This window comes from Callionymus lyra, chromosome 1 (assembly GCF_982586985.1).
Source record: "Callionymus lyra chromosome 1, fCalLyr1.hap1.1, whole genome shotgun sequence".
In the NCBI taxonomy this organism is placed as follows: domain Eukaryota; kingdom Metazoa; phylum Chordata; class Actinopteri; order Syngnathiformes; family Callionymidae; genus Callionymus; species Callionymus lyra.
In genome coordinates this window covers 1,753,284-1,780,357 of record NC_141818.1, presented here as the reverse complement: position 1 = coordinate 1,780,357, position 27,074 = coordinate 1,753,284, and the positions used below count along the sequence as shown (strand labels likewise).

General features: G+C 40.3%; 2 protein-coding genes across 2 annotated transcripts in view; both read left to right on the top strand.

Moving 5' to 3' along the window:
* Window positions 1-27,074, top strand: part of LOC148087363 (ras-specific guanine nucleotide-releasing factor 2-like) — a 34,802-nt gene that overhangs the window by 2,571 nt on the left and 5,157 nt on the right. The window contains exons 2-19 of the mRNA XM_087786256.1: window positions 2,867-3,054; window positions 3,128-3,237; window positions 3,444-3,562; window positions 7,851-8,011; window positions 8,089-8,155; window positions 8,623-8,759; window positions 12,951-13,033; window positions 13,265-13,513; window positions 16,273-16,365; window positions 18,359-18,822; window positions 20,861-20,986; window positions 21,244-21,333; window positions 22,927-23,033; window positions 23,418-23,530; window positions 23,599-23,659; window positions 25,000-25,103; window positions 25,171-25,255; window positions 25,331-25,528. Of these exons, the coding sequence (XP_087642382.1) occupies window positions 2,867-3,054; window positions 3,128-3,237; window positions 3,444-3,562; window positions 7,851-8,011; window positions 8,089-8,155; window positions 8,623-8,759; window positions 12,951-13,033; window positions 13,265-13,513; window positions 16,273-16,365; window positions 18,359-18,822; window positions 20,861-20,986; window positions 21,244-21,333; window positions 22,927-23,033; window positions 23,418-23,530; window positions 23,599-23,659; window positions 25,000-25,103; window positions 25,171-25,255; window positions 25,331-25,528 (2,555 nt within the window). The remainder of the gene's footprint in view (window positions 1-2,866; window positions 3,055-3,127; window positions 3,238-3,443; window positions 3,563-7,850; window positions 8,012-8,088; window positions 8,156-8,622; window positions 8,760-12,950; window positions 13,034-13,264; window positions 13,514-16,272; window positions 16,366-18,358; window positions 18,823-20,860; window positions 20,987-21,243; window positions 21,334-22,926; window positions 23,034-23,417; window positions 23,531-23,598; window positions 23,660-24,999; window positions 25,104-25,170; window positions 25,256-25,330; window positions 25,529-27,074) is intronic.
* LOC148087364 (tripartite motif-containing protein 16-like) lies at window positions 10,068-12,072 on the top strand. Its single transcript, XM_087787474.1, has one exon. The coding sequence runs from the start codon at window positions 10,194-10,196 to the stop codon at window positions 11,781-11,783; it is 1,590 nt and encodes a 529-aa protein (XP_087643600.1). The 5' UTR covers window positions 10,068-10,193; the 3' UTR covers window positions 11,784-12,072.

Genomic DNA, 27,074 nt, shown 5'->3' with positions numbered 1-27,074 from the left:
CGTGATTTTAAAGTACATTTAAATATTTAACTAAAATATATTATTGTATTTTATACTGTACTTCAGGAGTGGGACAATAATTTAATATGTGGGGGAAAGTAAATAAAAAAGGACAAATTATGAAACTATAGTTTTGTAATTATGCCTGATATTGTAATTAAAAAAAAGCTAATGTTTTTTTTAATGTTTAGATACTTTATATCTATTTTCCCGCCAAAATATGTTGTTACCTTTGTTTGATGTAATTGTTTCATTACATTAGTTTTTTTCCATTCATATTAAGGCACAATAAATATGCAATATAAGGGGAAAAGGATCTCGATAAAAAAAAACAACTAAATTAATAATGACTTATTCAATATAAAACTTCATAATTGACATGAATTTGGTGACCATCAGAGTTGTAATTACAAAGCTATTACAAAATGTTTGTGAAATATTGCACAAAAATATTGATTTTTAAAATTTTAAGAAAGAATTAAAAAAACGAATGAGTGTAGTAACTTGATATGAAGGTACTTCATAAGTGACATGAATTTGGTGACCATCACAATTGTAATTGAAAGAAAGTCTGCTGGTTAAAATCAGACAATATTTTTCAACACTACATTTTTGTCAGTGTAAGTAATTTATTACTTTTAGTAATTTGTAAGTAAATCGTGTGAGATCCAGGCTTTGACTGAGGACGAGAGGATACAGTGACTTCAGTAGCTTTTAAAGCTGATGTTTGGACATATTTTCAAAACAAACGAAAGCAGTTACGACTTCGTCAAGAGTCATGTGGTCTGTAAATACTACAACACCAGAGTCAATTACTAGACAATACTACACATATATCCTTGTTACTACAGTATCACAACACCAGAGTCAAGTACTTGAGAATACTACACATATATCCTTGTTACTACACTATCACAACACCAGAGTCAAGTAATTGACAATACTACAAATATATCCTTGTTACTACAGTATCACAACACCAGAGTCAAGTACTCAACAATACTACACATATATCCTTGTTACTACACTATCACAACACCAAAGTCAAGTACTTGACAATACTACACATATATCCTTGTTACTACACTATCACAACACCAGAGTCAAGTACTCGACAATACTACACATATATCCTTGTTACTACAGTATCACAACACCAAAGTCAAGTACTTGACAATACTACACATAGATCCTTGTTACTACACTATCACAACACCAGAGTCAAGTACTGGACAATACTACACATATATCCTTGTTACTACACTATCACAACACCAGAGTCAAGTACTTGATAATACTACACAAATACCCTTGTTACTACACTATCACAACGCCAGAGTCAAGTACTTGACAATACTACACATATATCCTTGTTACTACAGTATCACTATATATGGTATAAGGGTGTTGGAAAATATTGATATGGCGATCATCGCAATAATTTACTTTATTATTATTCAACAGGACTGTATAGATTTTCTTTTCTATTTTAATAATTGTATAAAGAATAGTTGTTTATTATTTGAATAGTTAGTTATTTAATGGTTAATATTTCTTGGTTTATAAAATGAGTGAATTATAAACTAATTAGATTTAAAATTGACATTAACATGCAAATATACCCAGCGTTCATTTTTGTGTTGCAATTAAACTTCCGGCCGCTAGATGGCAGCAGTCATTACTTCCTCTGTACATTGAAATCCAGGGGATGACTGAGGATGAGAGGATACAGTGAGTCCAGCAGCTTTTAAAGCTGATCTTGTCAATACACATTTAGTTATTTGCTTACGTCTCAATTGAGCTCAGGAAGTTTTATTTTCAGTCAAGAAGGTTCAAAATCAAAATTAGGTTTAAGTTGAGTTTTGAATGATGCAGTAACAAGACATCACTTCTTACATTTACATCATCAATGAAAAATATTGATTTATTCAAGAAAATATTGACTGATCAACGGGCTACATTAGAGGTTTTTGAGGTGGTGGCCGCCAGGGGGCGCCAGAGGGTTCTATGAAAAGTGAAGGGAAGAGTATAATATAATAATGATGATGAAATTTATTTAATGATATGATACAATACAAACGATCGAACATGTTCAACATTGATTCCATGAATATTACATTCAAATATTCGTCTGAAATGTGTACTCATTAAGCATTTGTATCATGAAATGGAACTAACTTGTGATTAATTAACATTAAATAAATCCAATAATATATTATTTATTTGAAGTGTTAAAACCTAATAAAAAATGGCAAAAACGAACCTATTAAGAAAAGAATTTAACAAATATATTGTTAAAATAAATACATAACTTGTTTTGTAATAAAGATGTATTTTTAAAACAATATAAATATTTTGTATTTTATTTTAATCGTGTATATATATGCAATAAATATTTCTTCATACAATTATATTTAATATATTGTATTATAAAAAGTGCACTATAATAAATACAAAAAGTTACTATTATTATTATTAGTTGTGTGTATTTTTGTGGTTCATCTTATTAAATCAAAATAATACATTTTAAAAAAAAAATTGTAACTTAATCTGTAATTAAGTTACTTTTAAAAAAAAAATGTATATATACATTACAAAAATATTTTACACATGCAATAAATATTTTCTTCTGTATATTATATTGTATTATGAATAAAATAATAAAAAGCATTACTTATTTATTATTATTCTCATTATTTTTAAATTCAAAGTGAATTTTATTCATAAGTTCTGAATCATGGGAGTTTATATATATATTTGTGTTTTTCCTAAACTAACTCATTATTGGCTGTAAAAGATACACTTGAACGTGTTTATTGAAGAAAAACAACATGTCACGTTAAAACCTCATGTTTCCTCCCGACAGCCGACCTGTTCGACATCCTGCTGCCGATGCTTAACCAGGAGTTCGTCCGGAACCACCAGTACAGTCTGCAGGTTCTGGCCAACTGCAAGCAGAACCGGGACTTCGACAAGCTGCTCAAACAGTACGAGTCCAACGGGGCCTGCGAGGGCCGGATGCTGGAGACCTTCCTCACGTACCCCATGTTCCAGGTGTGACCTCCACCCCCCCGGGAGTGATTGTTTCAACAAGTGTTCAATGTTGTTTGATTTCTCCACCTCCAAGATCCCTCGCTACATCATCACTCTGCACGAGCTGCTGGCGCACACGCCTCACGAGCACGTGGAGCGCAAGAGTCTGGAGTTCGCCAAGTCCAAGCTGGAGGAACTGTCCAGGTGAGCGTCTTGTACGAAGTTAAAACTGGTGCGTTTCTCCCACATACTCCGGGTTGGATCACGGGTACGAATGTGTAGATATGTCCATGCAGGTGAATAGTACAGATCTCATGTCACGGGCATGTGGGACTTACGAACCCATTTTAACTCCATACTCTGGTCCTGGGTTTGATTGTGGACTTTGCTCAAGAGTTCTTTGTGTTCAGGGTGATGCACGACGAGGTGAGCGACACCGAGAACATCCGGAAGAACCTGGCCATCGAGAGGATGATCGTGGAAGGATGCGACATCCTGCTGGACACCAGCCAGACCTTCGTCCGCCAGGGTGAGTCCTCTGAACCAGGGTGAGTCTTCTGAACCAGGGTGAGTCTCATAAACCAGGGTGAGTCCTCTGAACCAGGGTGAGTCTCCTGAACCAGAGTGAGTCTTCTGAACCAGGGGCGAGTCCTCTGAACCAGGGTGAGTCTCCTGAGCCAGGGTGAGTCCTCTGAACCAGGGCGAGTCCCCTGAACCAGGGTGAGTCCCCTGACCCAGGGCGAGTCGCCTGAAACGGGGTGAGTCTCCTGAACCAGGGGTCCCCAACCTTTTTTTTCACCACGGACCGGTTTAATGTCAGTATCAAGATTTCGCAGACCGGTGCAAGTACCATTACAGTCAGGACACTTCCTACATGATGACGACACATGTCACAAATGCTAATGTGTCTTCAAAAGCTTTTTTATGAGTAAAAAAACATAAACATAAAAATTCAATATAAATGTGAAATATGTTGTAGAAAGTGTCCAGAAACAGGTCGATAATCACAACAGGCAGGAAAGGAGTCTTGGTCGGGACAAAGGCAAGGAGACAGGGTATGAAGCAGGAATACTCAGCGGCAGAATAAAGGTACTGGAAAATGGTGATTACAAGACAAGGACGTGACAGAGAGTGGAGGCTTAAGAACACAGGGGAGCAATCAGCAGCAGCTGGGGTTGGGACTAACGAGACACGGCTGGGAACAATTACTACTCAGACAGGGGGGAAGTAAGACTAGCACAGACACAGAAGGGAGCGGCTTTCACAATAAAATCGGAAGCACAAGGAGGAACATGTAGACTCAATGCAGTTGCACCGAGTAGCGAGCTGGAAAATGTCGTGTGCGTCTGGAAAGTGTGACAAACCGCATAAAACTGTTTATCTTATGTTCAGTATAATTACGACACACCTGAACCACTTTGAACTCTTTTACAACTTCATTTACAGCGTACTCGTGTCCTCAGGCCTAGAAAATAAGGAAATAACATCCATCTGTTGTCTTTATCATGATCTCTGGTCACTATGGTAATGTGTAAACATACCATCAAAATAAAACGAAACAGTCCTCTGAACCAGGGAGAGTCCCCTGAACCAGGGGTGAGTCCTGTGAACCAGGGGTGAGTCCTCTGAACCAGAGGGTGTGTCCTCTGAACCAGGGGGTCAGTCCTCTGAACCAGGGGTGGGTCCTCTGAACCAGAGGGTGTGTCCTCTGAACCAGGGGGTCAGTCCTCTGAACCAGGGGTGAGTCCTCTGAACCATGGGGTGAGTCCTCTGAACCAGGGGATAAGTGCTTTGAACTAGGGGGTGAGTCCTCTGAACCAGGGGATAAGTCCTTTGAACCAGGACGTGTCCTCTGAACCAGGGTGAGTCCTCTGAACAAGGGGGTGAGTCCTCTGAACCAGGGTGAGTCCTCTGAACCAGGGGTGAGTCCTCTGAACCAGGGGGTGAGTCCTCTGAACCAGGGGATAAGTCCTTTGAACCAGGGCGTGTCCTCTGAACCAGGGGTGAGTCCTCTGAACCAGGGGATAAGTCCTCTGAACCAGGGCGTGTCCTCTGAACCAGGGGTGAGTCCTCTGAACCAGGGGTGAGTCCTCTGAACCAGGACGTGTCCTCTGAACCAGGGGTGAGTCCTCTGAACCAGGGGTGAGTCCTCTGATCCCGGGTGAGACTTCTGAACCGGGGTGAGTCCTCTGAACCAGGGGTCCCCAATCTTTTTTTTCACCACGGACCGGTTTAATGTCAGGATCAGGATTTCGCGGACCGGTGCAAGTACCATTTCAGTCCGGACACTTCCTACATGATGACGACACACGTCACAAATGCTAACGTATCTTCAAAAGCTTTTTTATGAGTAAAAAAACATATAAAAATTCAATATAAATAGGAAATATGTTGTAGAAAGTGTCCTTCAGTCGCACAATTAAAATTATTTTCACTAATCAAAACATTTTTTAAAAAGACGTTAGTGTTTGCAACGTGTGAGTCACCGAGTAGTGAGCTGAAAATGTCGGTGTGACTGGAGCGTGTGACGAACAGCATAAAACTGTTGTTCAGTATAATAACGACACACCTGAGCCACTGTGAACTCTTTTACAACTTTATTTACAGCGTACTCGTGACCTCAGGCCTAGAAAATAAGGAAATAACATCCATCTGTTGTCTTTAGCATGTTCTCTGGTCGCTATGGTAACGTGTACACATACCATAAAAAAACCCGACACAGTCCTCTAAACCAGGGTGAGTCCTCTGAACTAGGGGTTAGTCCTCTGAACCAGGGTTGAGTCCTCTGAACCAGGGCCAGTCCTCTGAACCAGGACTCACCCTGGTCCTGTGAACCAGGGTGAGTCTTCTGAACCAGGGGGTGAGTCCTTTGAACCAGGGCGTGTCCTCTGAACCAGGGGTGAGTCCTCTGAACCAGGGGGTGAGTCCTCTGAACCAGGGGTGAGTCCTCTGAATCAGAGGGTGAGTCCTCTGAACCATGGGGTGAGTCCTCTGAACCAGGGGTGAGTCCTCTGAACCAGAGGGTGAGTACTCTGAACCAGGGGATAAGTCCTTTGAATCAGGGCGTGTCCTCTAAACCAGGGGTGAGTCCCCTGAACCAGGGTGAGTCCTCTGAACCAGGGGTGAGTCCTCTGAATCAGAGGGTGAGTCCTCTGAACCATGGGGTGAGTCCTCTGAACCAGGGGGTGAGTCCTCTGAACTAGGGGGTGAGTCCTCTGAACCAGGGGGTGAGTCCTCTGAACCAGGGGTGAGTCCTCTGAACCAGAGGGTGAGTCCTCTGAACCATGGGGTGAGTCCTCTGAACCAGGGGTGAGTCCTCTGAACCAGAGGGTGAGTCCTCTGAACCAGGGGATAAGTCCTTTGAATCAGGGCGTGTCCTCTAAACCAGGGGTGAGTCCTCTGAACCAGGGGTGAGTCCTCTGAATCAGAGGGTGAGTCCTCTGAACCATGGGGTGAGTCCTCTGAACCAGGGGGTGAGTCCTCTGAACCAGGGGGTGAGTCCTCTGAACTAGGGGGTGAGTCCTCTGAACCAGGGGGTGAGTCCTTTGAACCAGGGCGTGTCCTCTGAACCAGGGGTGAGTCCTCTGAACCAGAGGGTGAGTTCTCTGAACCATGGGGTGAGTCCTCTGAACCAGGGTGAGTCCTTTGAACCAGGGGTGAGTCCTCTGAACCAGGGGTGAGTCCTCTGAACCAGGGTGAGTCCTCTGAACCAGGGGCTTAGTCCTCTGAACCAGGTGATAAGTCCTATGAACCAGGGCGTGTCCTCTGAACCAGGGCGTGTCCTCTGAACCAGGAAGGAGTCCTCTGAACCAGGGATGAGTCCTCTGAACCAGGGTGAGTCCTCTGGGTGAGTCCTCTGAACCAGGGGGTGAGTCTCCTGAACCAGGGTGAGTCTCCTGAACCAGGGTGAGTCCCCTGAACCAGGGTGAGTCCTCTGAACCAGGGTGAGTCCTATGAACCAGGGTGAGTCCCCTGAACCAGGGTGAGTCCCCTGAACCAGGGTGAGTCCCCTTAACTAGGGTTAAACAGGAAGTAACATCCAATCTGTTGTATTCAAATGAATGCATTAAGCAACAACTAAAGATATATATATATAATTATATATATATACAAATATTTAAGGACACAAAAGAAAACCCCCCCGGCATAAGTCATATAGTTCTCGCATGAACGGGATAAATATTTATAAAAAATAAACTTTTCAACTACAATTCCTGAACTACAAATGGATTAATGACACTTAAAAGTATAGAGAAACTACTTCTATCATCCAATAGTTAAAGGAAGACAAAGATAAAAAATACAAATGGTAATATCGTATCGATACGATAGTTATAGTAACAAGTATATATGTGTAGTATTGTCCAGTACTTGACTCTGGTGTTGTAGTATTTACAGACCACATGACTCTTGGCGAAGTCTCAACTGCTTTAATTTGTTTTCAAACCAAAATATGTCCAAACATCAGCTTTAAAAGCTGCTGGAGTCACTGTATCCTCTTGTCCTCAGTCATCACCAGAATTTACAGACCACATGACTCTTGACGAAGTCGTGACTCCTTTTAATTTATTTTGAAACCAAAATATATCCAAACATCAGCTTTAAAGGCTGCTGGAGTCACTGTATCCTCTCGTCCTCAGTCATCTTATGGGATTTCATTGACGTAACGGCTGCTGCCTTCTAGTGCCAGGTTTTAATTTCAATAAAATATCATAAAATAAAATAAAAAGATATAATGTAATCAAGAGAAGAAGAAATATTCAGTGTGTGTTCCTGAGTTTGTGCGACCGGTGACCGACGGACGTTGTCGTCCTCAGGGTCTCTGATCCAGCTGCCGTCCGTGGAGCGAGGGAAGCTCAGCAAGGTGCGTCTGGGGTCTCTGTCCCTGAAGAAGGAGGGCGAGCGCCAGTGCTTCCTCTTCACCAAACACTTCCTGGTGTGCACCAGGAGCTCCGGGGGGAAGCTGCACCTGCTGAAGGTGACCCTGCCGTGGACCAGCACCCCAAGTCTCTCTCACCTCCCTCTCACCTCCACCTCCCTCTCTCTCCTCCGCAGCAAGGTGGCGTTCTGTCGCTCATCGACTGCACTCTGATAGAGGAACCCGACGCCAGCGACGAGGAGTGTGAGTCTGTCTTCGGTGTTTTCACACTTTCATCACCACTGACCCTGTTAATGAGGTGATGTGTGTGTGTGTGTGTGTGCGTGTGTGTGTGTGTGTGTGTGCGTGTGTGCGCCCTAAACACCAGCCTTTAAATACCAGACACTCCTTTAATGCCACGCCCTGACCTTTGACCTCACTGCTCTATTACTTTTATTGCACATTAAAGCCTGGATATTAAGTACGCACAAACATACACAACCACACACACACACAACTACACATACACAAGTACGCACACACTTACACAAACACACATGTACGCACACCAACACACACCTAAAGAGACACATACACACACATGCCTACACGCACAAGTATGCACACACACATTCACACAAGTACACACACACCTAAAAACCTACACAATTTTAAGAGAGGCAGTAAAAAAGTACTAACTCATGTTCTAAAGGGACGTTTCTGCCGCTCAGGTAAAGGAGGCGCTCAGGTGTTCGGTCAGCTGGACTTCAAGCTGGTGGTGGAACCGACCGACTCGCCCGCATTCACCGTCGTCCTGCTGGCGCCGTCGCGGCAGGAGAAGGCGGCGTGGACCAGTGACATCAGCCAGGTGACCAACTAAGACCTTCTCGACACATTCAACTAAAACATCACAACACAAACTGAACAGTTAGACTGAAAATAACACAACAATTATTGATATCATTGATCAAATATTTAAGATCTGACAGAGACACACGATTAGACACACACAAATGCACACAGACGCACAATAGAGACACACCACCAGCACTATGTAGAGACACACAGATAAAGACACACACCCAATCAATCAATCAAATATACACACATACACCGACACACACACACACACACACACACATTGATAAACTAACACATACGCATGCACATGCACAGACATGCACGCAGACACAGAGATACACAAACACAGAGACAGACTCACACACAGCTACACACATTCACCACCAGCACACATGTAGACACACGAAGATGTAAACATACACACACACACAGACAAGGAGACACACACACCGGAACACTTACACACACATAAACACACCAAGACACAAACACACCTATGCACATAGACACAAACATACAGGGACACACACCTGCATGCATATAGACACACACACACATGTAGATACACACACACACACACACACAAAGACACACACACAAGCATGTTGACACAAATACATAGACACATTCACGCACATTTACACATACACACACACAAAGACAGACATTCATCAACACACACATACATGCATTAAGATAAACACGCGCATTGACAAACATACACACACAGACATAGACACAAACACACAAAGACACGCAAACACACGACCGGGAGAAGATCCATAAGTCATCGAGGCAGACGAACATATTTGTTTATCATTTTGACACATTGTTCACAATGGATTCACCGACACTAATGTGTTGGAGTTCGTCTTCCACTGAACCCCCTCTTTAGCTGCACCTACAGTTTGACAGCTTCACCCCAAGATCGTCCTCATAAACCAGTCAATATGGGGTGATGGTGGTGAAGATCACTGGTAGGTTTGGAGACCTAGGGTAGGGAAGCCATGGTCTCGTAGTGAACCACAAGAAAAACAGCATTGGTTTGGTTTGACGCACGTAGACACACACACACACACACACACACACATAAAGACATACACACACACATACACAAAGACACGCACACGCAAAGTAAGCAGACACACTAACATAGACATTCACACACATTTACACACTCATGCAATAAGACATACACATGCACAAATGAACACACACACACACACACTTGCACGTAGATACACACACATGCAGACATTTAGAATCACACACACGGAGACACAAACATATTTGTATGGGTGTGAGACAGAATCAAGGTGTGTCGAGGTCATTGTCAAGAACGATCAGGTGAGTCCACAGGTTGGACCAGATTGTTACGTCAACAGGTGACTGAGAGTATAAAAGTGTTGACCTGTGAAGGGAGTGTTTCAGTCGCACAGACATGGAGACTAGAGTTGATCTGAGTTCTTGTTCCATCTGTCTGGATCTACTGAAGGATCCAGTCTCTCTTCCCTGTGGACACAACTACTGTAAGATCTGTCTTGAAGGTCACTGGCAGGACAAGGACATCTACAAGTGTCCTCAGTGCAGACGGAGCTTCACACAAAGACCTGTCCTGCAGAAGAACACTGTGTTAGCAGAGTTAGTGGAGGAGCTGAAGAAGACTGGAGCAGCTGAGAACCTCTGCTATGCTGGACCTGAAGATGTGGTCTGTGACGTCTGCACTGGGAGGAAGATGAAAGCCATCAAGTCCTGTCTGATGTGTCTGGTCTCCTACTGTGACCTTCACCTCCAGCCTCATCTAGAAGCTCCGGCCTACAGGAGACACAAGCTGGTCCAGCCGTCCAAGCAGCTCCAGGAGATGATCTGCCCTCAACACGAGGAGGAGAAGAAGCTGTTCTGTCGTTCTGATCAGCAGCTCATCTGTTCTCTCTGTGCTGTGGACCAACACAAAGATCATGACATGGTCTCGGCGGCAGCAGAGAGGAGGGAGCGAGAGAAAGACGTGGATCAGAGTCGAGGAAGGATCCAGCAGATGATCCAGAAGACAGAGGAGGAAGTGAAGCTGTTCCAGCAGGAGGAGAAGAACATCAGAGTCTCTGCTGATAAAGCACTGAAGACCAGTCAGGAGACCCTGGACCAGATGATCCAGATGCTCCAGAGAAGAAAGTCTGATGTGGAGCTGAAGATCAGATCTCAGCAGGAGACTGAAGCCGCTCGAGTCCGAGGACTTAAGGAGCAGCTGGAGCAGAAGATCTCTGAGCTGAAGAAGAAAGATGCTGAGCTGCAGCAGCTGTCACTCACCGACAGTCACACCGTCTTCCTCCAGAACCTGACCTCACTCTCAGAGGTCACTGAAGACACGACCTCCTCCACGACCCTTGAGCAAACTCACCGTCGCTTTGAAGAAGTGTCAGCCTTCATGTCAGCCTGGAGAGACAAACTCCAGGACCTTCTGAGAGACATGTGGACCAACATCTCACTGATGGTCCATCCAGAGAGAGAGCAGTTCCTCACATACTCACAGGACATCACTCTGGATCCAAACACTGCAGCCTCAAGGTTGATGTTGTCTGAAGGAAACAAGAAAGTGACATTTATGAGTAAAGATCAGTCTCGTCCTGATCATCCAGACAGATTCATTACATATCCTCAGGTCTTGAGTCAAGAGTCTTTGACTGGACGTTGTTACTGGGAGGTGAAGATAACAGGAGATGCTTTAGTAGCAGTTTCATACAAGAACATCAGCAGATCAGGAAGAGAAAGTTGTTTTGGATTAAATGACAAATCTTGGCGTTTATATTGTTTAAACTCTAGTTGTTCATTTGCACACAACGATGTCAACACTGAAGTCTCCAGAGTCAGACCCTCCACAGTGGGGGTGTACCTGGATCACTCTGCTGGTCTTCTGTCCTTCTACAGCGTCTCTGAGACCATGACTCTCCTCCACACAGTCCAGACCAAGTTCTCTCAACCTCTACATGCTGGAGTCTGTGTTTGGTCCTCGTGTGAGTTTGTGAAGCTGAAGTAGACGACAGTGAGATTGTGTAGTTAAAGTAGACGACAGTGAGATTGTGTAGTTAAAGTAGACGACAGTGAGATTGTGTAGTTAAAGTAGACGACAGTGAGATTGTCGTCACATCATCACGTGAAGCTTCAATGTTTGGATGAAAGTCTCTGAGAACGTTTGTTGGTTGTTTGTGCTGCAGTGAAGACACAGTGACGTCATGTGACTCGACTTGATTGTCCAGCTTTAGATTCTTACTGACGATGAATGTCTTCTTGTAACTGATCTTTAATAAACATGATTCATGGTCAGACTGGTGCGTCTCCTTCCTCTGACGCGTCCACGACAAAGAAGTAAGGTTGCAGTAAACAATCACAACACAGACGGATACAAACACACACAGACACACACAGACACACACACAGATACAAACACACATGGACACACACAGACGGATACAAACACAAATGGACACACACAGACCGATACAAACACACACATGGACACACATAGACGGATACAAACACAAATGGACACACACAGACAGATACAAACACACATAGACACACACAGACACACACACAGATACAAACACACATGGACACACGCACAGACAGATACAAACACACATGGACACACACACAGACACATAGACAGATCCAAACACACACACATGGACACACACAGACAGATACAAACACACATGGACACACACACAGATACAAACACACATAGATACAAACACACATGGACACACACACAGATACAAACACACACAGACAGATACAAACACACATGGACACACACACAGATACAAACACACAGACAGATACAAACACACATGGACACACACACACGCAAAGACAGATACAAACACACATGAACACACACACAGAAGGATACAAAAGCACACACAGAAGTATACAAACACACACAGACACACACAAACACACACATACACAAACACACAGAAGGATGCAAACACACAGACTCACAGAAGGATACAAACACACACACAAACACAGACACACACAAACACACAGACACACAAACACACGCATACACAAACACACAGAAACACAAACAAACACACACAGACACACACACAAACACACACACAAACACACACAAACACACACAATCACACAAAGACACACACACTGATGATGAAATGCTACTTTGACTCTCCAGTGCATCGACAACATCCGCTGCAACGGCCTGATGACCAGCGTGTTCGAGGAGAACTCTAAAGTCACGGTTCCTCACATGATCAAGTAAGTGTTGCGTCTTCTCTCTCCAACCCCAGGACTGTAGTGATCCTCCTCCTGCTTCTGTTGCCTTCTTCTCAACCGACGGTTCCTTTTTATCGTGGCTTCTTCGGGGAGGAATCCTGTTTATCCTTTTTCGACGGTTGTTTTTTCGTGACACTCTGTTCTTGCCGAGCAGTGCAGCAGTCACCCATGCTTCGTTGTGTGTGTGTTTTTTTGTAAACGTGTATCCATCAGATCCGATGTGCGTCTCCATAAAGATGATGTTGACATTTGCTTCAGCAAGACGCTCAACTCCTGCAAGGTCCCGCAGATCCGCTACGCCAGCGTGGAGCGTCTGCTGGAGAGGCTGACCGACCTGCGCTTCCTGTCCATCGACTTCCTCAACACCTTCCTGCACACCTACAGGATCTTCACCACGGCGACCGTCGTCATGGACAAGCTGGCCGACATCTACAAGAAGCCCTTTTCTTCCATCCCTATCAGGTACACAGACGTCTCGTCGCTAACACGCACGATAACGTCACTCACGGCGGCCATTTTGTTTGGTGAACACAAGTTAGTTCTCTTATTTGTGCGACTATTTTCTCAATCAAGAGATGACGCACAACATGGTTGTTGCAAGTTTTGAGGTTTTTTTTACACTTAGCAAATGATTTAGGTGTGCGTGTCTGTGTGTGTGTCTGTGTGTGTGTCTGTGTGTGTGTGTGTATCCATGTGTGTCTGTGTGTGTGTGTGTCTGTGCGTGTATATCCATGTATGTCTGTGTGTGTGTCCATGTGTGTGTGTGTGTGTGTGTGTGTGTGTGTTTCTGTGTGTGTGTATCCATGTGTGTCTGTGTGTGTATCCGTGTGTGTGTGTGTGTGTGTGTGTGTGTGTGTGTGTGTGCGTGTGTGGGGGTGTGTGTGTCTGTGTGTTTGAGAGTATCCATGTGTGTGTGTGTGTATTTCTGTGTGTATAGCCATGTGTGTCTGTGTGTGTGTATCCATGTGTGTGTGTGTGTATATACATGTGTGTCTGTGCGTGTATATCCATGCATGTCTGTGTGTGTGTCCATGTGTGTCTGTGTGTGTATCCATGTGTGTGTGTGTGTATCCATGTGTGTCTGTGTGTGTGTATCCATGTGTGTGTCTGTGTGTGTATCCATGTGTGTCTGTGTGTGTATATCCATGCATGCCTGTGTGTGTGTGTGTGTGTGTCCATGTGTGTCTGTGTGTGTATCCATGTGTGTCTGTGTGTGTATCCATGTGTGTCAGTGTGTGTGTGTCTGTGTGTGTCTGTGTGTGTATATCCATCCGTATCTGTGTGTGTGTATCCATGTGTGTCTGTGCGTCTATATCCAAGTGTGTCTGTGTGTGTATCCATGTGTGTGTGAGTGTATCCATTTGTCTCTGTGTATGTGTATCCTTGCGTCTGTTAGTGTGTATCCACATGTGTGCATGTATCCAAGTGTGTGTCTCTATGTGTGTATAAAAGTGTGTGTCTCTGTGTGTGTGTATCCATGTGTGTGTGTATACATTTGTGTGTGTCTGTGTGTATCTAAGTGTGTGTAACCATGTGTGTGTGTGTCTGTGTTTGTATCCATGTGTGTATCCACTTGTGTGTGTCTTTGTGTGTGAATCCATGCGTAAATGTACTCTATATGCGTATCTGTTTGTGTGTCTGTGTGTATCCAAGTGTGTGTGTCTCTGTGTGTGCGCCTTTGTGTTTGTAACATTGTGTGTGTGTTTCCATGTGTATCCATGTATGTATGTGTGTGTGTGTGTGTGTGTGTCTCTGTGTGTGTCTGTGTGTGTGTGTGTATCTGTGTGTGTGCCCACACGTCTCAATGCTAACACACTGTGTGTGAAAATGTTCACGGCAGCCATTTTGGTTTGAGTTCCACCATCATATATATAACAAGAGCATCTTTGAGACATTTATTTATATACAGTATTTCAATGTTTTCTTGCCGTTAAATGTCTTTGATATTTCATTTGTTATTTATTGGTAGATTCATTGAATTGAGATTCTCATTTTTATAATATATTGAGATAATAAGTGTTATGGGGGTGCTACAGTCCCCCGCAGAATGAATGCTAAGCTAAGCTAACAAGGGTAACACAACGTTGTAAATGAATACATTAATGAATTAATAGTTTCTATCTATTGTATCAAGGAGTCAAATTCAATCACACAAGGAAACAAAACATAGTTCAAGTCACAGAACAAAAAAATGTCACCTAACAGGAAGTAGGAGGATTCATTTAAAAATAATCTTTTCATCGTTTGACGCTCAACTCGTCCGACTGATCTCTGTGTTTGTTTTTCCATCAAAATAATTCCAGTCTTACTCGTGTCGTTGGCATCCATCAGTTCTGTCCCTTATCTTATCTTAATATCTTCAACACTTATCGGTGACATTGACCTACTTTCATTTTGAACCAACACATGAATACACTTGTTTTTGTTGCTATTTATTTAGCATCATAAATCTGTCGTCCTGGACAACGACTCATACTCTTCTTAGCTAAAATATGAGGTTTTAAAAATCAATATTATTTTTAGAAGATGTATTCGGCAATCAATTAAGTATTCGCGTCTTAAACCTGCCATTTTATTTTATCCAAAACATATAAACTTAGTGAAATCTACAATCAATTGTTGAATAAAATATTAATAATAACAATAAATAAATCAATAGATACAATAGATTAAAGTGCAGCTCATTTGTTCAGTTGACTGTTGTGTTATGAAAGATAGTCAGCGACACAAAGACCTTCCCAAGTTGCTTCTGATTGGTTAACATTGTGTGTTTCCTTCTGTGATTGGTTAGATTTACGCTCAAATTACCAAAGTTTATAATCACGAAGCCAAATAAACAGAGTAAATATCACGAAGTCGTAACTGCTTTCATTTGTTTTCAAACCAAAATATGTCCAAACATCAGCTTTAAAGGCTGCTGGAGTCACTGTATCCTCTTGTCCTCAGTAAGGATTTTATTGTTGTCTTTATCTGTGGAGGATGTAATGACCGCTGCCATCTAGTGGACGGACGTTAAATTGCAACAACAATTTAAGTATTTTGTTATTTTATTTCATACACTTTATTAAAGAACTATGATATCTGTCTCTCCCTCTCTTTCTCTCTGTCTCTCTCTCTCTCTCTCTGTCTCTCTCTCTCTCTCTCTCTCTCCCTCTCTCTCCGATCATCCATTTCCACATGTTCACCTGTGGACCATCCCTGTTCTTCTCCGTGTTCCTCAGGGCTCAGTTCCACTCATTAGAGCGTCTGTCCATCTCATCCATCTGTCCCGACTTCAGCCTGAAGATGAAGAAGATAAACATGGATCACTCCAAGTAACCATCTCTCTCCTTCTCTCTCTCCTTCTCTCTCTCCTTCTGTCTCTCCTTCTCTCTCTCCTTCTCTCTGTCCTTCTCTCTCTCCTTCTCTCTCTCCTTCTGTCTCTCCTTCTCTCTCTCCTTCTCTCTCTCCTTCTCTCTCTCCTTCTCCTAACTCTGATGCATGACTTTGAGCATGTCGGCTCCATCTTCTCTCCGCATGTTTCTTCTTCTTCTTCTCTTTCTGACCCTGAATGCTCGATTCTTCTCTGTGACCCGGAGCTCAAGCCACAAGTTAATATTTGCATGTTGACACTAATGTTTCTCCTCTATTTAATCATATTATCAATATATTCTCACATTATTAATGTAGTAATTCAATGATATAAATCAGATGAAACACAAGGAATATCTACAAAAAAAAAACTAACATCTGAGTCAAGATGTTTTGATGTTAAACCTGCTAAAGAAACGTAACATAATTGACATAATCCCCTTTTTTGTAATTAATACATTTTCAATATTTTACAAAGAGTTGCTTTGGTTAGCACTGTTAGCTTTTAGCTAAGCTAGCAAGTAGCATCGAAGTTCCTTCGCTTAAAAACGTAATCGTCTTTTCATTCTCTGAGACTCAAACTTCATCCGAATGATCTTTTTGTTTTTTCTCCATCGACAAACAAATTCCGCTTTGACTCGTATCGTCGGCATCCATCGTCTCCGCCTACTTGGAACCAACAAGCTAGCACTGTTAGCTTTTTAGCTACGCCCTGCTAGCGTGTAGCATTTAGTGTGAAAGTTCCTTCAAAAATGTAAGATTTTCAAGAAAACATAGCCAAATCTTAACATAACCGAGTATTTTATATTTAAAACATTTCCCCGACAGTAATAAACCATTCAACAGAAAATCAAATGATTGATTTTCTCTTTCTATGCGACACAAATGCCTCTTCTACATTATTTGTTATGTGGTGGTAAAGTTACGCTGTATGGACTCTAACTACCAAAAAGAGCATATAAATCACATAAAATCTGACGCCACATTCAAAAATAATAAACAAGATCATGTAAGACTAGCTTGAATAAGAATCTAATCTAAGAAATTACACTCTGAAATCTGTATCAAGTGCATTATTTTATCAATAAAATGAATCCAACATTTTTAAAGGAGAATTTTGTTTACACTTCTGGTTATTTTTTATTTTTCATTTTTTGAAGTACAGTCAACATTATGCCATTTAAAAAATATAAAAAGCCATACAACTAGTTCGGAGCATAAATTTACAAATCTCTGACAAAATGAATAAATAAATACATTTGTAAATGTAAAATAAACCAACAACTTAATTTTTTCTTTAAATGTAACCATTTCTCATTAGTCTGTCATAGTGAGAAATTTATTTTTTCCAAAAATAAATAATTTCTATACAAAACATTCATGTTTAAAAATGTACATTTGAATAATCTAAAATAGATTGAAGTACATTTTGTAACTTGACTCTATGGAAGAATAATAATTGAATTTAACCATTTATTTCTTATTGCAATGTTTTATTTCCTCGCCTATTAAATAAAAAAACAATTTTTTTATTCAAAACAAATTAAGTATTTTATTCTAAAATAAAATTAGCAAATGAAATGAAAACAAATGAAAAAACACTGTTTCCATTTTTTCAAATCATGTTTTTCACCCCTATTTTCGTCACCATAGAATTATTTATCCAGCGAGGTTCGACATGTCTTCAAACCGCTTCATAAGCTCAAGAGTTTAACCTCAAAATCAAGACTGTAGCCAAACCTGAACGTTCTCATTAGGAGCCAGTTTGAAATGCAACAGAAACGAAACGTCTCAGGTTATCCTTAATAACCCCTGAAATAAAAACGGATCCGACAGGACTGGAGAAGCTAATTAGACTTTTGGTAGAAACGGGAAACTGCCGCACACGTCCCTCCGCTCCTCTCTCTCTTTATTGTTTTTTTAATATCCCTTATTGATGTGGCTTCACTTCCACAGGTCCTTGGAGCTTTTCTTCGCCACCAACCAGAACAACCGAGCCGGCGAGCACGCCAACGACAAATCCCCCCGTCTCTGCCGCAAGTTCTCCTCCCCGCCCCCCCACTCCATCCACTCCCGGACCTCCTCCCCCGTCAGGACGCGTAAGCTGTCCCTCCACTCCCCGGTCACCGCCCGAGTGGGAGGTCTGGACCTGACCAGTCCTCTGGGCAATCCGGCGGGCAACCATGCGGCGTCCCAGTCCGCGGCCAGCAGCCCCACGTCGGCCCAGACCCTGCAGACCCCCACGCCCTCGTCGCCTCCCTCGTCCACCTCGCCTCCTCCCGGTAACTCCAAGCAGGTGCAGGACCAGCCTCCCCCGGTCCCCACGTCTCCGGACCAGAGTCCGAGCCAGACTGCCAACGGAGAGGAAATCCTGAAGGTGGACCCCTTCTGCGGGAAGCTGCGACGAAGCATCCGCCGAGGTAAACACCACAGTCTTCACGAGTTAGATAGTTCAGTGTATTCAGTGGTCCAGAGATATCCGAGTTGGTTCCTCTTCATCCAGGTCGAGGGAGTTCAAGAAAGTTCAAAATGACGCATTTGGATTATGTAGAGTCCAAGGGCATGTATTCCGTGGTTCGTTTCCTATATTAGTTTCTGTGCAAATATAACGAAGCTTTGTTCGCTTTGTTACAAACGGATCATTTATTAAACCAGCAGATAAACATAAGTACCACCAAAGAACCGGGACACACTAATTACCACAACCACCTTACTTGGTACCAACAAAACAGTGAACTCCCATCATGCCTTTTGAACACTTCTCTATCGAGCGATGAACGATTGGTCGCTGGAATACTCTATTTAAATTCTATGTTGTTAGGTCAATGGTGGCTGGGCGGCAAAGCGTAACGGTAGCCACTCAGGTCACCATTACTCCGAATCGACTAGTCCAGTCCCCTCGCTTTTGGACCTCCCTGCCGTTCCAAAGATGTGATTGGTTGACTCTTCATCGGCTGCTAGGACTGGTGGGTCAAGTGCCCGGTTCTGACCCGTGACTACCGATGCTAAACATGCGCTGACCCCTGATTTACATACGGTGCCTCATTAGCGGCTTTCCAGGAACGTCCGTGTCAAACACGCCGTGAAGTCCTCAGCGGTTCCATCGTTATCTCGGTCTCCGAGCCGCTCCCGCGTCAGATGGTGGCGTTGGATGGTAGACGAGGGAAAGGTGACGCCGCGTCTTCCCAGGCGAGGTCAAGCCCAGCGTCGTCGGCATGCAGGCGTACGCCGAGTTACGGCGAATTTTTAATACGAGCCGCGGAGGTCAGCGTGAGCCGCGTGGTTGGTCTTCAAAGGGCGTTTGACCTTTTGTTCTAATTCCTGCAGCGACACGTGTTCCTGGTACTCGCTGACAAATGTGCCGCGATAACGACCAGCGACGCGTTAGCATCGATGAACTCAGGGATTCGTGCTTTGAGGCTTGACTTTGTAAAACCTGTCGCTCCCTGACGGTTCATTGTAGCAGGAAAACAAAAAAATATAAATTATTCTATGTTTTTAACGTCTTAAATATTCACAAGTACACACCTTTACAGGAGTAAATAATGAATATATTTATCTGTGTTTTGGCCTCGGATTAACAGGTAAAAAGTACTTTTCAATCATAGAAAATGTATGAAAGATACTATGTATGGAAGTATATCTGTTCGATCAAGTACTCGTTCTAGTATTACTAGTAGTAATAGTAGTATTCTTTCGATATTGTTTGGTGACACTATTATACTAACATTTTTATACTAGAAATTAAAACATGTTCAATGTATTAAACATACATCAATGTAGGATGTACTTAAAATGTTATGATATCTGGAGATACATATACAGTATGTGTGTGTGGCATATATATATATATATATATATATATATATATATATATGACTCTTTTTTCAATGTTTTTTAAGAATTTAATTATTTTGTCAAATAATTTAATTCAATTTTATTTTAAAATAATTTAATTCAATATAATTTAACCCAATACTTTCTTTATTGAAAGGTGTTATTTGTTATTATTTTTCAAATAATTTAATTGATTAAAAAAATTAATAAATATAAATTTTAGGGGTGAAAAAACATGATTTGAAAAAATATTAACAGTGTTTTTTAATTTGTTTTCATTTAATCTACTACATTCTTCAGAATAAAATGCTTAATCTTTTTTTATTTAACACACAGACATTTAGACCTAAAATAATTCTAAAAGAACACAAAATACATTATATTACAATGGAGGAAATGTAGCCTTAAAATATTTCTGTTGGAACATAAAACAAATTATTTAACAATTGAGAACAAATATACGTTTTTCTCTTCAATATCAATTTGTCTCAATACTTTTTTTGTGTTACTTTATATTGTGAACTAAATATAAAAAAGCAACAACAAAAGGAAATGGTATGAAATAACCTGAAGAAAATCGAACGTAAACCATCCTCCTCTTCCCTCTCTGTGCTCGTCTAGCCGTCCTGGAGTCAGTGTCGCTGGAGAAGATCATCCCCGAGTCTCCTCAAGGCAGCGACGCCGGAGACATGTCGCCGTCTCGCTCCCCGTCCACGCCACGACACCTCCGCTACCGGCAGCCCGGGGGTAGGAAACGCCGCCAACTCCACCACACACCACCACGCCGTCGCTCGCCTTCGCTCCGGGATAGAGCCAGAGACTCACTTTGTCTTTATGTAACATCAAATTAACTTTGAGACCAGAAATATCACATTTTAATGTTGAATCATTTGGTTTTTTTTGACAAAAATTATTGATTTATTTCTATATTAATTCTGACAGAAATGTCGTTTAGGTTTGTCCAGAGGAGCGGCAGAAGTTGACAGTAACATGTGTTTCTGCAGTTCAGTCTGGAGAAAACTCCCGCTGCGCCGTCTCTCCTGCTTCTGCTTTTGCCATCGCCACGGCAGCAGCAGGACACGGTCCACCGCCAGGTACCTGCTCTCCGTCCTCCGATCCCTTATTTACCGACTCAAACCTTTTCCAAACCCTCGCCCCAAATTCGATTAGTTTCCAAACTAAGCTTCCAAAAAAAACGTATTTGTTTAAGTAACTCATGGATGTTGTTCAGACCAACAATGATAGAGTTTAACGGAGAGATTCAGTGAAACGTACGCGTGGGAATAGGTTGTCGTGGGGGCAGCGGCCTGAGCGAAGAAGCCCAGACTTCCTGGATGACCATGAATATGAATGTAACGTAAATCCCCCGGCTTGTTATCGATCGCACACAAGCGACCCGGGATACTGGTTAACAACGACTTCCTGGTTAGAAACGTTTGTGGTTTAGGTTCAACAGCTAGCTTGAGCGCTAACGTGACGTAGAACTCAAGGTTATCTGAAGGCGTTTGTAATGATTCTCCAGTAGAAACGAGACGATAAGATTCATATATTCATGTACTTTTTTTTACAATGATATCCCAGTGTATGTACACAACTTATCCCCAAATAATACTGACAGAAGAACACAGTGTGTGTTAGCATGGACAGGAAAATGTCCCCAAAATAACACTTGTAGATTACAACAGTTTTTTGCGAGAAAAAAATGTTCCCCAAAACAATAGTGGCAGAATGTGACCGATATTCTTTTAAAATGGAGAATATTTACACCCAGAATATATCTGACGGAACGCAATGCGAGTTCTGTTACAATGTAAAAAATGTATTTTCAAAATGATTCTGACAGTGTGTAACAGATTCTGTGAAAATGTAGAAAAAGAATCATCTAAAATAATTTTGACAGAACGTAACACATTTTGCTACAATGGAGAAGATATATATATATACAGTATATATACTCAAAATCAAAAATGTTTACTTTTAAACACATTTAATTGATATTGATTTTGCTTTTTTAATGACTAGTTAATTATGTATGAGTACAGTTAGTTATTTTGACATTTAAATGGAATATTATTTCAAATAAATGTTTGATATTTTGGATTTAGTGAATAAAAAAAAACATTTTTTTCACCCAAAATGTGTTTGTAAAGAGAAAACTATCTTAAATCATCATTATTTGTTTAAAGATTCAAACAGACCAACACTATATTTTAGCGGAATTATGAGGAAAAATCTAGAGAAAATGTAGTCCCAAAATAATGATAATAATAATAAGAGAACGTAAAACAAGATAAATTTACACCCAAATATTTCTGACAGAACGCGACATAAATTTTGTCACAATTAAGAAAATGTACTCCCCAAAATTATTCTGACAGAACACAACACAAATGCTGTCACTCATTTTAAATTACCACATACATTTAGACCTCAAATCATTTTGACAGAACCTAACCAACATTTTTCTACAATGGAGAAAATATTATAACATTTTATAATAAATATCAAAATAATTCGGACAATTTTTTTTTTTTTCAATGGAGAAAATGTACTCCCCAAATTAATTCTGAAAGAATGTAGAACAAATTCTTAGGAAAATTGACACCCACATATTTCTGCCAGAACGTGAAAAAAATGATTTTTCAATGGAGAAAATGTGTTGTGTGTTTGTTGTGTGTTGTTTTCAGTCTTCAGCAGCAGCGAGAGAACGTGTGACAAAGAGTTCATCATCCGTCGAGCTGCGACCAACAGAGTTCTGAACGTGCTGCGTCACTGGGTCTCCAAGCACTCGCAGGTACCAGCACCTGTCGGGTCAAGACTGTGGTTAGAGAGACGCTCCACTGCTAACTCTGAGTTAACCCACAGTTAACTCACAGTTAACTCACATTTAACTCACAGTTAACTCACAGTTAATTAATTTTTTGAGCTCAGAGTTAATTGCTCAACACACCGATCATGTATTTGTGTTCACTCACTCACTCACTCACTCACTCACTCACTCACTCACTCACTCACTCACTCACTCACCCACTCACTCACTCACTCACTCACTCACTCACTCACTCACTCACTCACTCACTCACCCACTCACTCACTCACTCACTCACTCACTCACTCACTCACTCACTCACTCACTCACTCACTCACTCACTCACGAGTCTGAATGTGTTTCCTGCAGGACTTCGAGATGATCGGGGACCTGAAGATGTCGGTGGTTTGTCTGCTGGAGGAAGTTCTGCGAGATCCAGACCTTCTTCCTCAGGAGAGGAAAGCTACGGCCAACATCCTCAAGTACACAACACACACCTGCGCGCACACACACACACACACACACACTCACTCTCACTCTGCCTCTCTAGCGCCCTCTCTCAGGACGAGCAGGACGACGCACAGCTGAGGATCGAAGACATCCTGCAGATGGTGAGACCATGTGACGATATTCTAATTCTACTAATTCAAAAATACATCTTCTAAACCATATATTTATCTATGTATAGTTTTTTTTAATTCAATATAAAATGCTGGTGTAACAGTGAATTCTTCCAGACCAATGCAATCGAGCACCGAGCTCTTACTTTGAAATCCAAACTAGCATTAGTTCTGTGTTAGCAATGCTTTGGGAGACGCCATGTTGAAGAGACATCGTCACATGATCGTCTGTGTGTCGCATGATTGGCTGAAAGTTCGATCAAGTGACTCTTTTATACCAACATTTTATATTGAATTTGAAATGCTATGAATTAAAAAAATATTGAATATAAAATATTTATTTCTGGAATTAGAATATCAAACTCTATGTGTAAAAAAAGGTTTTGCTTCAAAACTATTAAAAACGAATTCATATTTAGAAAATGTATTTTTCAATTATCGGAATTAGAATATCTAATATAATTCTATTTGTAAAACAAACCAACTGAAAATTTAAAAATTATATTTAAATTAATAAATGCCAAACTTTTTATATTCGAATATTCTTTTTTCAATTATTAATTAAAAAACGAAATAAAACTTTCAATATGAAACATAATTGAATGTAATTATTAAAAATGTAAATAAATGAATAAAATAAAATGTAATGTCATTTAAGTTGATAAAATTAAAAAAACTAAATAAAATAAAATAAAATAAAGTATAATAAAACAATAACAATATAATAAAATAAAATAACATTTAATTTAATTTAAGTTGATCAAATAAAATACAATTAAGTAAAATAAATTACAACTAAGTAAAATAAAATAAAATGAAAATTAAGTTGATCGAATAAAATAAAATGTACAGTAATATAATAGTATTTAATTCAATTTAAGTTGTTAAAATAAATTGTAATAAAATAAAATAAAATTGAAGTTGTTAAAATAAATTGTAATAAAATAAAATAAAATTTAAGTTGATTAAATAAAATACAATTATGTAAAATAAATATCAATTTACTAAAATAAAATACAAGTAATTAAAATAAAATTGTATAAAATACAATTAAGTAAAATAAAAAAATAAAAAAATTGAATTCATACAATTAAATAAAATGTACAGTAAATAAATACTATTTAATTTAATTTAAGTTGTCAAAATCACTTGTAATAAAATTAAATTAAATTTAACTTGATAAAATAAAATACAATTTATTTAAAAAAAATGCAATATTCGGATGACACAAATAAAGTTTCTTTATTTAAAAGGTTAAATTCCTCTCTAGATTGTGATGCCACTGACATAGTAACTCTAAATCTCACCTCCGACTCGTCTTCGTGTTCAAGGCCGACTGTCCGAAGGCCGAGTGTTTCGAGTCGCTGTCGGCGATGGAGCTGGCGGAGCAGATCACTCTGCTGGATCACATCATCTTCCGGAGCATTCCTTACGAGTCAGTCCTGCTGGAAAACACCTTCGTTCGTGACTCTCAAGGATCTTGACGACCATGTCTCTCGCAGGGAGTTCCTGGGTCAGGGTTGGATGAAGGTGGACAAGAACGAGCGCACGCCGTACATCATGAAAACCAGTCAACACTTCAACGACGTGAGTCTTTACCGCCTTCGTCGTCGTGTCCGTGCGGCGCCGGCTCATCCCTTTTGTCGTTGCCACGGTGACCAGATGAGCAACCTGGTGGCGTCTCAGATCATGACCCACACCGACGTGGGCTCCAGGGCCAACTCCATCGAGAAGTGGGTGGCGGTGGCCGACATCTGCCGCTGCCTCAACAACTACAACGGCGTGCTGGAGATCACCTCGGCGCTCAACCGCAGCGCCATCTACCGGCTGAAGAAGACCTGGGCCAAGATCAGCAAGCAGGTGCCAGGTGGACGGGAGTAGATCAGGGATTCAGATCCATATGGAAGGGTTGAACTTTGATTTTTTTAATTAAGTTTTAAATAAATAAAATAAAAACTTTTTTACACATAGAGTTTGATATCCTTATTCCGATTAACAACATTTTTTTTTTTATAAATTCAATCTTTTTTAATTTGTAGCCTTTTAAATTCAATATAAAACGTTGGTATAATAGAGTCACCAGACAATACCAACAGAGCACCGATCTACTTGATAGAACTTTCAGCCAATCATGACACATATAAAGGATGAGATTTGTGTCGTCAGAATATTCAATAGTTTAATTTAACAAAATATTGTCATGAATGCTTTTAAAAAAAAATGTTTATGGATAATTGAAATTAATAATTTGTATATTTCAAGGTTGAATTTGTTGGTTTAATAAAAAAAAGAAAATTATTAAAAAAGGTAAATAGTTTTAAAGTAAAAACTTTTTTACACATAGAGTTTGATATACTTATTCCGATTAACCAAAAATATTTTTTTCATAAATTCAATCTTTTTTAATTTGCAGCCTTTTAAATTCAATATAAAACATTTGTTTAATAGAGTCACCAGACAAAACCAATAGAGCACCGATCTACTTGATCAAACTTTCAGCCAATCATGACAAATATCAAGGATCAGATTTGTGTCGTCAGAATATTCAATAGTTGAATTAACAAAATATTGACACTGAAATGTATTCAAATGTTTTTTTCATTGTATTTTTTTTATGGATAATTGAAATTAATCTTTTTTTATACTTCAAGGTTCAATTTGTTGATTTCAAAGAAAAATTGAAATAAAAAAGGTTAATTGTTTTAAAGTAAAAACCTTTTTACACATAGAGTTTGATATCCTTGTTCCGATTAAACAAAAATATTTTTTTCATAAATTCAATCTTTTTTAATTTGTAGCCTTTTAAATTCAATATAAAAACGTTGGTATAATAGAGTTACCAGACAATACCAACAGAGCACCGAGCTACTTGATCAAACTTTCAGCCAATCATGACAAATATCAAGGATGAGATTTGTGTCGTCAGATATTGAAAAGTTGAATTTAACAAAATATTGAGACGTGAAACTCAAATTTATTGAAATGTTTTTTTTTATTTTTTTATATGGATAATTGAAATTAATAATTTGTATATTTAAAGGTTGAATTTGTTTTTAATAATTGAATTAAAATGTTAATAGTTTCAAAGTAAAACCTTTTTACACATAAAGTTTAATATTCTAATTCCAAAAATAAAAATTCAATATTTTTTAATCCATAGCATTTTTAAATTCAATGTAAAAACGTTAGTATAATAGAGTCACCAGACAATAACAATAGAGCACCGAGCTACTTGATCGAACTTCCAGCCAATCATGCGTCGCACAGACGATCACATGACTATGTAAAAAAACTAGGTCTTTTTTCCATCATTGCAGATTTTGAAGTAAAATTCAGGCAATTCGCAACTTTTTGTTTTACTTCTCGGGTGAATTTCAAAGTAGAGCGAGTGACTCGATTGGATTAG